The 10,642-nt window shown below is 42.4% G+C and overlaps 1 protein-coding gene and 1 pseudogene across 1 annotated transcript; one reads left to right on the top strand and one right to left on the bottom strand.

The window, feature by feature from the left end:
• Positions 1-406: 406 nt before the first annotated feature.
• LOC128626358 (40S ribosomal protein SA-like) lies at positions 407-1,268 on the bottom strand (annotated as a pseudogene).
• Positions 1,269-3,032: 1,764 nt separating this feature from the next.
• Positions 3,033-10,348, top strand: LOC119057668 (putative methyl-CpG-binding domain protein 3-like 3). Its single transcript, XM_053658471.1, has 2 exons — positions 3,033-3,053; positions 9,755-10,348. Exons 1-2 carry the CDS (start codon positions 3,033-3,035, stop codon positions 10,346-10,348), a joined length of 615 nt encoding a protein of 204 aa, XP_053514446.1.
• Positions 10,349-10,642: the final 294 nt, after the last annotated feature.

Below are 10,642 nucleotides of genomic sequence, written 5' to 3'. Positions count from 1 at the left end.
TTTTCTTAATTTCACTATCAGACTGTTCATTACTAGTGTATAGAAATACAATTGAGTTTAATATTGTAATTTTGAATCCTACAAACTTGCTAACCTCAATTCTTAGTTTGAATGTTTGTGTGTGGGGGGGTTATTCCTTAGAATTTTCTATATACAAGACACCTCATCTGGAGGTGGAGACACTGTTACATCTTCCTAACTGATCTGGATGCATTTTATTTCTTTTCTTGTCTGAAGTTTCTGCCTAAAATCTCCAGTAAGCTGGTGAATAAAGTGACAAGAGTAGACACCCTTGTTTGGTTCCCTATCTTCAGGGAAAAGCTTTCAGCCTTTCATGATTTTTTTAAGAAACTCTATTTTCCATCAACCTTATTTCCATCCTGTTAGGAGTTTGTGGAAGGACAGCTTAAGGCCACTCAGTGGTTGTTTCCACCCACTCAGTGGCCTGTGCAGTGAGGACTGCAGACCGATATTTAGTGGCAGGCTGCGTGCTCCAGTCTTTGGGGGGAAACTGCTGAATAGGCACAGAGGGCACCTGGCACTCCTCCAGACCAGTCAGCGACCTCAGCAGCAGTGACCTCGGGAGCGGGAGCAGCCCATTCACCCTGAAATTCCTCCTTGTTCAGACCTTTCAGCAGTGACCTGCTCTTCCTCCTCAATCTTTTTAAGGTCGCTATAGAAGTAGAGATCAGGCATGACTGCCCGCGGGTGTTCAGAGGAGATGGTGCTGTACGTGTACACACTTCCCAGGCCAGCATCCACCACATCAGACCCGCTGAGTGAGCCTCTTGTTGTTGTGGGGATGACAGTGTCCACAGATCCCAGAAGAGAGCGCATTACACAGAGCAGTGGGAGTCAGATTAAGACACCTGGGTGAGAGGCTGGTGGTCAGCCCTGGGATTGGTAACCACCGGCTCCCAGAAGCCTGCCTGGATCTGGTTGGTGAAGTTTCCAGAAGTGAAGTGGCCAGTAGTAGAAGAGGCTCCAGTGGCCGCAGCAAACTTCAGTACAGCTCACTGGCCAGTATTCCTGGACAATAAGACACTGACTTCAGTGGGGGTTTCAATGGCAACAATGGCATAAGCTGTCAGCAGAAGCTTCCCCCAGGTTCTCTTCAGATTTATGCTGTAGATGCCATCACTTTTCCTTTTGTAGATGTGCAGTTCCATTTGGAAGTCAAGGTTGGTGCCGCCTAAGTGGGTTCCTGCTGCAAGAAATTTGAGGACATCCCCTTCCTTCATTTGTAGGACACCAAGGTCTCCAGACATTGTGAAAGTTTTCCTTTAGGTTATGTGGGAACCAAGAACAATGCCGTATGGCTCCTGTAGGGTCATGCGGAAAAGCTCATGATTAAATATAATATTAGCTGTAGGTTTTCCACAGATGCCCACAATGAGGTTTGGAAATTTTCTCCTATTCTGGGCGTACTGAGTATTTTAATTATGAAAAGGTATTGGGGTTTTGTCCATTTATTTTCTATTGAGAAAATGTTGTACTTTGGGTTTTAACTCTACTGATCTCATGTATTACGTTGATGGATTTTCAGATGTTAACTCATCCTTTCAACCCTAGAAGAAATCCCACTTGGTCCTGGTGTATAATTCTTTGTATATTTTGCTACATCATCTTTGGTAGTATTTGTTGAGTGGCTTACAGCTATTAACAGGCTAACAATTCTTTCTCTTAGAATATCTCAGAATTTTCTCCTTATCAAGCTCTATTTCTTTTGCCACTTTGATGGTATCATTGTTACCCAGATCATGTCCATTAATGATATAACCTGATATGTTGCACTTTTTTTTCCAACAGCACAGAGGTCTTTTATTTTTTCACACTCATTATGCCATGAATCCATAGGGAGTGGGTTTCAGCAGCTCGGGCTCCCATCCATTGATTTTTCACAAAGCGTGCTTCTATGAGTGGAACAGGCTGACACTTCAGTTAAACCCAGGTGTCTTTCTCTTTGGCTTCCTTCTCTTTCTGATCATTTTCCTTCACACATTTCAGGAAGCACCTTGGCCTTTAGAATGCATATTGTGCTCAATATGTACATTAATTCTCTTGCCAAGAATCTTGCCCTTAACTTATTTACAACACCCACCACACGCTGGGTGACACTGTAGACTTCTCCAGTTTTGCCATGGTAACAGTTGTGGGACAATCCTTTTTGAACAGTGCCAATTCCCTCTATGTCTAGAAAATCACCTTTTTATAGATTTGTATGGACGTGGCCAAAGGAACAACTCCATGTTTTCTAAAAGGCCTAGAACACAAATGGTCAGTGCCTCTCCTCTTGTCCTTTGTGTTACTAAGACATTTTGGAGTATTACTGGAAGATAGCAGTTACAGCCAAAAAAAATTTACATTTTTATTTTTACCACCCGTAGTCATTTCCTTACCCTAATGCAATGTTGCTCACATCCGTGTCCTTGGTGCCTTTACTCATGAACATATTACACACATCTTAGTTTCCAAACAAATGAAAAAGTTAAACAGAAATCTAAACATTATATTATTTTATAAGAAAATCAGGTAATTTGATTTTTAACCTGATTTAAGATGTAACAAGAGCCCACCCACCCTTTTAGCCTTAGCTGGATTTTTCTCCCAAGTGAGAAGCAGCTTCATGCTGGAGCATTTCCTGGCTGAATTCAGTTGGCTAGTTTAAAGAGTTCATGGTGACTCCGGACCCGTGAAACACAGGTTAGCACTTAAGGGTCCACAAATGACTGCTGAATTGTAAACAATTTCGCCACTTCATTTAGGGCTTCAGAGATTTTAAGGCCCCAGAGCAGGGTTTCCTAAGCTCAGCACTACTGATATTCAGGTGGCAGGATAAGTCCTTGTGTTGGGGCTCCTGCCCGTTGCAGACCCTGAGCAGCATTTCTGGCCACCATGCTCTAGACGCCAGGAGATCTGTGTCCTCCCCATCTGTGAGAACTAAGTGTCGCCAGACATGGCTGGACGTGGGGGAGGGTGTTGTGGACCACTCTGCCAGGTTTCAGGAATTGTAACTCTACCCCGCCCCCCGCATGGCTAAGAATGACCTCCAGGTGAGCGACCTCCAGAATGCGAGCAACAGGAGACAAAGCTTGTGTCTGGTAGTGAACACTGCCTCAGTCTCCTCCCTGCCCCCAAAGCACGATCAGAAGTCCATGATGGGAAAGTCTCCTCACAGCGAGGAGCAACCTAAGCCAGACTCAACTACTTGGGAGGCCATCATGGAAGGACTCGGGGGGCTGCAACTAGGAGCAAGCACTGGACCCTTGCCCCCTGTCTATGTGACATAGCCTGAGTCCCCACGTCTTCTGAGAGAAGCGCTTCCTGTCTCTAATCCACTTAAGCCTGAATACCTGATGGGGAGGGGTGCTGCTCCTTGCCTTGCCAGAGCAGATTGTGTGGGGTGGGGGGGAGGATCTGGCATCACAAAGAATTCCTCAAAAACCTGTGAAACCTGCTCTGATAAGAGTGTTTTCATTCATATGTTAAGGGTCTGAGCAGGAAACCCTAAAATTTCTGCAAACCTCCTTCCTGACAGACATTGACTCAGACTAAGCCCTCAGGTTTCTTTGAAATGTTATCTACTATTTGATCCTTGCTGCCCTGTATTCCTGTGTTTTACAACGCAATAAAAGCCCTTGGAAGAAGGGGCTCAAGACCTTTATCCCCTGAGGAACTGGCCACCGCTCCTGGCCTTTTTCCCCGGAGAAACTGGCCACCTCTCCTCCCCAAGCAGATCATGTCTTAGTAGTGTTTACTTTCATCCATGGCGGATGGGGGGACTTGCGGGAAAAGTCGCCCCATAGGAGGAGTGGTGAGGGCAAAATGCCCCCAAGGTAGAGTAATTGAGGGGACTATCTGAGGAGGGGTCCTGCCTGAGCTGGGAGGACATAGCAGGTTGAGGCTGACCTGAGGGAACAGTGGAAGCTCCTGTAGAGGAAATCGGGGTTCCCAGGCGGGCAGGAAGGAGGGAGTCCAGGCTCTGACAAGGGATGTCTTTAGTCCAAGCCCCTCCCTGGGTCTGGAGGAAACCCAGCCCCTATCACTGACCAAGGCCTGGCCCTCAGGCAGGATTTGATGGGTAGTGCTGAGATGACAAGCATCAGCATCCTGGGTGGGATCCCCAGCGTCTCACCACCCCTCCACTCGTGTGCCCCAGCCCCCCAGCAACACCTTCTGCACCTGCACTTCTGCCTCTGGTATCGGCCTCCCAGTGCTGAGAGCTGAACTTTGAGGGTCTCGGCTGAAGCAGTGGGCAATACAACTGGCCCTGGCAGCCCCACCTCAGCCCCAGATGTTTTAGTTTGTTTAGTATGAACAAGGTTGGGCCCTGAGCTGAGATATCTACTGGGAAGGGAACTAGACTGAGGAGGGGAGCTGTGGGTGGGACCAGGATGTGGGCGGTGCAGTGCACATGTGTTTCTGCAGCATGTTTTAACCTAGACTGACCAATCATCAGACTATATCCTAAGAGTGAAACAAATATGGAGATTGAAAAAAAAAATCTAAGGGCCCAGTGCCCTCTCTTCTAAATCACATTAACTTTAATATATTAACAATGGTCTTTTTCTATATTAATTTTTTCACCTATGAGATCTTCATAAATATCTGCTGGAGATATATGGATATCTTTTTCTATTCATCAGCATTTAAATATGCTCAACTATCTACTATCTTAAAGGAAACAAATGACTGGTAAAACAGGTCCTGGTAAAACCTCGTCTTCGAATAAATACAATAGTACATACAACATACACACATGCTCTACACTCCCCTACCACATAAACATACTACTACATACTTACTATAAACATCCCAAGATGACTACAGGTGTGGGCTCTGTAAAACTCCAACTAGCCCTGGCTGGTGTGGCTTAGCAAATTGAGTGCCAGCCTGCAAACGAAAGGATTGAGGGTTGGATTCCCAGCCTAGAGCACATGCCTGAGTTGCAGCCAGGACCCCACTAGGGGGCGCCTCTGAGGCAACCACACACTGATGTTTCAGTCTCTTCCACCCTTCTCCTCTGTCTAAAAATAAATAAATAAAATCTTTAAAAAAAATAAAACCTCCAGCTAAATCTTTGTCTCCCCACTCATATAAGTATAACATGGCATAAATTTAAGTATAAAATGTAATGGGAGTGAAAAATCTCAATAGTTAATTAACACATCCATCACCTCACAGTATGAGGGTGTTTGGGTGTGTCCTATGAAGATAAAGGGAAGTGAGAGAGACCAAAGGAAAAAAAGGTTGGGCCTGTGGCTGGAAAAAAAAAAAAAGGGAGGGAGGGGATTCATGAGAAGTAACCTCACAGGGTGATTGTAAGTTTCTAACTAGGCAAGCCATAGCTGGTCGTTATGCCCCAGGCATATATGTAATTTATTTACTAAAAGGCTTATCTTTTGAAATAAGCTGTAGCCACCCTCAAGAAAGCACATAACCTTGTTAAGTATTCTGTAATCCAATATCTCACCGCCTTGTTTGCTCCCACCTCCACGTGATCTTCCTTACATCTCCTCCTTAATTTTAAATGCTTAAGAGCTTCGGCAAAACCGTTATTCTCGGGAGCTTTTGAGGTCTTGATCTTTGGCATACGTCATCAGTTTGACTCAAATAAACTCAAAAAATTCTCTACAGGTGTGGACATTTCTTACATCGACAAGCCCATGTACATTTTCAAGTGTGTGTGTGTATGGGAGCATGCTTTCGGGTACATCACACCTTCCTGGAAAGTGGCAGAGCTTCCTTTGCTTTGGGAATTCATTATTGCCCACTCTCACTGGGCTTAACTAATCTATGCTTCGTCCAGCCAAGTGCAATAGAAAACAACAATGCACCACAGGGGATTCCAAATTTTTGGAAAAAAAAAAACATTTAAAAGACTAAGCACGAACCGAATTAAAATGAATGACAACAGTAATGCAAAACTCAGGAATGTTACAAATAGAATTGAAAATGTTCTCAGTTATTAGCATTTGGGGTGGTGGGAACAGCAATTCGTTGTAGCATAGTATATTAAGGGTGGATGATTTAATCATCAGTGTAATTACACACAGATTGTACATGATTTCAACTAACAAATTCATAGATGAAACAATAAAAGGTCTTGATCTTTGGCATACATCATCAGTTTGACTCAAATAAACTCAAAAAATTCTCTACATTATTCTCTAAAATAATAATAAAATTATTATTTTAATAATAAATTTTATTATTAAAAAATAATAAAATAGTTAAATCAAAGTCAGTGAAGTAGAGAGTAAAGGAACAATATCTAATTAGAGCGAAGGTAAAGAAAAAAGTAAGGTGATTGAAACAATTTCAAATTTATCAGTAATTAGGTAAAGTGCAAATGCACAGAATATTGATTTACTTTTAATGTCTGTAATAGGTAGAATAAGTATTTTGGGTAGTCTTCTCATGATAAATATTTAAACAGTCGCTATGTTTTTCTACTAAGACATAAATTGCATGGAAATTTTTGTGCATAGAAACTTCCATTTCTGTTTTTATAGAATGTAACAATGTGGGTGATAAAAAATCATTCAAATGTTGCTAGAAATTGAAAATACCACCCACAATCAACAAATGCATTGATTCTGTTCAGTAGATAATATAGTATCTACCTAATTTTGCTATACACAACCACAGTAAAAAGGACTTTCATACTAATATTTTTAATGTCATTTGATGCTTTACATTTCCTAAGAAAGAAAGGTCAGCATAGTCGTCTAGGATGCAGGACCTCCCTCCCTCCTTCTGGATACTGATCATGTCACCCCTGCCGGGTGGCCCAGCGGACCAGAGCACTTGGCCCCATATAAAATCGACCTCACTGGGGGTTCAATCCCCAGCCAGGGCATACATACAAATGCATTACTTTTTAAAATCTATAACAGTTTTGAACAGTGTCAATAATCCCATATTTTTGTGTTTCCATATAAAGATTTAGGCAGCCATCTAATACCCTTGATGTGACCAGATATCAGATTATCTGCTGATGGGATTATCCAGTCCCCTCCTCCATAAAAGGGAAATCGGTGGTAAAAGGCACTTTGTTTTTCAGCAAGCCACAGGCTCTCTGCATCTTGGGAGTGGGTCAGCAAGACCGCTCTGCAGCATGGGGGAGCCTGCATCTGTCTGGATGACAAACCGCCCTATTCTGGTGAGTACAGATTCCATACTGACAGCAAGAGTGTCCATCTCTATAATTCTCCTTTTCTGAAACCTGAAATTAGTAGACTGTTACTCTTAAAGCAAGAAAGTATCTTACTAAAGGTCATTTTTTAGGTGTTAAAATATTAACACCTAAGAATGTTAGGTGTTAATAATATTAGGCGTCAAGGGATTGTACACTTTTTTGTATATAAAGCTTTCTTGGGAATAATATGCTTGATGTGTTGTGCTTTGTCTTTGTTTTGCTTTGTATTTTTTAAATATTTATTTATTTATTTTTAGAGAGAGGGGATGGGAAGGAGAAAGAGTGAGAGAGAAACATCAATGTGTGGTTGCCTCTCATGTGTCCCCTACTGGGGACCTGGCCGGCAACCCAGGCATGTGCCCTGACTGGGAATGGAACCGGCGACCCTTTGCTTCACAGGCCCGTGCTCAATCCACTGAGCTACACCAGCCAGGGTCGTTTTGCTTTGTTTTTAACCAACATCAATTATCACTAGAAATTAGAAGTAGTATTTGACCTCGCACTATTTACATTGTTCCCCTCTCTGGAAAATTTTTTTTATATACAGTGTGCTGGGTCATATAAACAAAAAAGTTTAGTGCTGTACTCAAGAGTCTTGCCATTAGTTAGTTTTTTTCTAGTCTGTCATCAATAATTGTAGCTATTTTCTTTCTCTCTTTATCCCTCTTAATCTCTCATCCTCCATCCCTTCCTCTTTCTCTCTCTCTCTGTTGGCCTCACAGTTTCTCACATCACTTAATTATATCCAACACTATATTAGACATTTATCAGTCTATTAACCCTTCCCTTCCAACCAGATTAAAATCAACAGGGGCAGTGACTTTCAAGTTAAATTCTAAGTCACAGGTTTTAGTATATATGCAACTTGGCATATAAAAGGTGGTCTATAAAGGGGAAAAACACATAAATTTCACTTCAAACTGAGACATCTTGGGCAATGGAAGGGGCAGCATTAATTATGGCAGGACAACAGGAATGTAATGAGATTATGGTTTCTCCTCTTAAACGTAACTGTGAAGACACAGACGAGCGGATTAAAAGAAAAGGTATGCTTACTGGATTTACATTTCAAATAGGTCATTGTGACTAGAATTTTATAATAGGATAAAGAGGGAAAGGATTTGAACTCTGAAGCAATGATAACATATTGCAGATTGTTGTATAATTCTGGTTGGATAAATTTGTTTGAAATATTTAGAATTTCTTTGGAGTTTGAATAATTTCTTTCAATAACATATCTGAGCACCTTCTGAGAGCAAATCAAAAAGTGAACATGGTGGTGTGAAGCATTAAAGTCTACATTAGACTTCTCTTCATGGGGTATCCAGCTTAGTGAAAAAAATATAAAAAATAATATAAAATAATATTTTAAAAATACAAATAAACATTGAAAAAATTAACACAGAGAATGTAATATTAATTTTGATTGCTGGATTAGGGAAAGTCATTCTATATAAAGAATATTTTGTAGGAAAGTTGGAAGAAAGATGCTAAAAATTTATTCAAAAGTTGAGAATGTTCACATGGATTCAGAGGGTGGATAGATGGTCCACAGATATGCATGTGGGGTGGTTGGGTGTCCAGAATGACACTCGGTTTTAAACAGGATTGTACCATCAACAAGTGACTTTCAGGGACACTGAGATAGTGGTGAATTATTTGGGGAGCTGGTTGGTTCAGTGGGACACATGGTCACTGTGAGTTGAGTCAAGAATGTGAGCACTGATGTGCTGAGTGGGCAGTTGGATATTTGAGTCTCAGGGTTGAAGTCAGGTTACACTGATTCTATGGGCATTTCTAGTTCATTAATGGTATTTAGAGCCAGGGAAATGGATGGATGGCCTAGAAAGGGTGTGGATGTAGAATAAATGTGAGAATAAATGTTGAGTTTCTGACTTCTAAGAAGCATCAGTTGTGTTAAGCTGAGATTAACAGGGAGGAGTAGGAGGAGAAAAGGAAGAATCAGCAGGATAAAAATGGCTATTTACAGTGAAGGTCTTTGTGCAAAAGAGAAACTGTGTGATGGAAATACAATATGTCTGAGTTACTTCTGAACCAGAGAATATTTAAAGAAAGATGGGACTTGGGTGTATAAGTAAAAGTGCTCATTGAGGGTTGAAAGAAAGGCACACAATTTCACTGGGCTAGAGGGTACCAGCGTGTGTGTAGTTGGCATTGACACAGATGCAGAGAGGGAAACATCCCCAGAGGAAGATGGTGAATGAAATGGTCTGCAATTGAAACCAGATAAATGACCTTGAGCCTTCTGTTCTTGACTCATATCTGCTTTGATGTTCCCAGATCTAGTTCTTAATGTGCAGAGCCTGTGTTAGCAGCATCAGCAATCTGGGAACACTTAGGAATGTGAATTCTTGGCCCAACCCTAGGTCTACTTGGCTTGAGGTCCAGAAAACTGAGTTTTAACAATTTTCCAGCTCACTGTGATGAACATATACATTTCTTCAGAAAGAGAGGAGGGTAGAGGATCCAAGTGCACTGAAAGCTTTTATCTCCTATGTTATTCAAACTTTTAATTTTATTGTGTTTTCAAAGGGACATGTCAAAAGAAACATGATGCCCCAGACTTTACGGAAGAAGAGACAACTTTTATCTGAGACCAAGCATAGACGTCGTGAAAGATCTGAACTTCCTTTGAGGCAGACCAGCTGCATTTTCAAGAGGCCAGTAACAAAGATAACTTCCCATCCTGGCAATGAGGTCAGATACAAGAAGCAAGAGGAGAACCTTGAGAAGCCCCAGCAAGTCTGTGCATACAGGAGACTGCAGGGACTCCAGGCCTGCAGCAGCGAAGGGGAGCCTTTAAGTACATTGGACGTCATGAATACCATGAGTACAATCGCACGGAGAAGTGCGGGTGGATCACTGGGTTGTGCTGGGCCTGCGTCTGTACACACCAGCCCCGAGCCCACCACGGCAGGGTCTTCAAATTGGGCCGAGATAATCCCAGGGACAGGTCTCTATGTCCCACAGCTTCTCTGCAGACAACCGGTTACCCGTGCACATATCCGGAGACAGACTCTGAAAGTGAAAAAAGCGAGAGAGAGACTGGCTGTGGCCTTGAGGGAAGACAGGCTGGCCAGGGAGGCAGAGAGAGCCAGGAGCCCAGAAGGACGTACTGAAAATTAGGAGACGTTTGTGCCCGAAAGTCCAGTGGCGTGGCTTTGGGGAAGCGGTCCACCAGGACTGCCCTCAGGGTACCTGTTTCCTTCCATGTTAGTCCTGTTCCTTGATCTGGCTTCTTGTGATGCTTTGTTATATTAAGACCGTACATTATTAAACTCTTTCGAAAGACAAAGATGTGAGAGGAGATGGTTTTGTGGATGAGAGATTCAGTTTCATGTGACAGGAAAGGAGATCTTATCCTCACACCCCTCACTCTCTGTTTCCCATGGTCTTTATTCACTTTTACGTTACACTCTA

This window comes from Artibeus jamaicensis, unplaced genomic scaffold, assembly GCF_021234435.1.
Source record: "Artibeus jamaicensis isolate MK-2021 breed Jamaican fruit bat unplaced genomic scaffold, CSHL_Jam_final scaffold_537, whole genome shotgun sequence".
NCBI classification, from domain to species: domain Eukaryota; kingdom Metazoa; phylum Chordata; class Mammalia; order Chiroptera; family Phyllostomidae; genus Artibeus; species Artibeus jamaicensis.
The sequence above is the reverse complement of the archived record's forward strand: the minus strand, read 5'-3'. Positions and strand labels throughout refer to the sequence as shown.

What these genes read in the sequence shown, in the direction of transcription:
- LOC119057668 (XM_053658471.1), top strand. Translation starts at nt 3,033, where the DNA reads ATGGCTAAGAATGACCTCCAG. An exon ending in TGGCTAAGAATGACCTCCAG is followed by an intron (nt 3,054 to 9,754) that starts GTGAGCGACCTC and finishes GTGTTTTCAAAG; the next exon opens with GGACATGTCAAAAGAAACAT.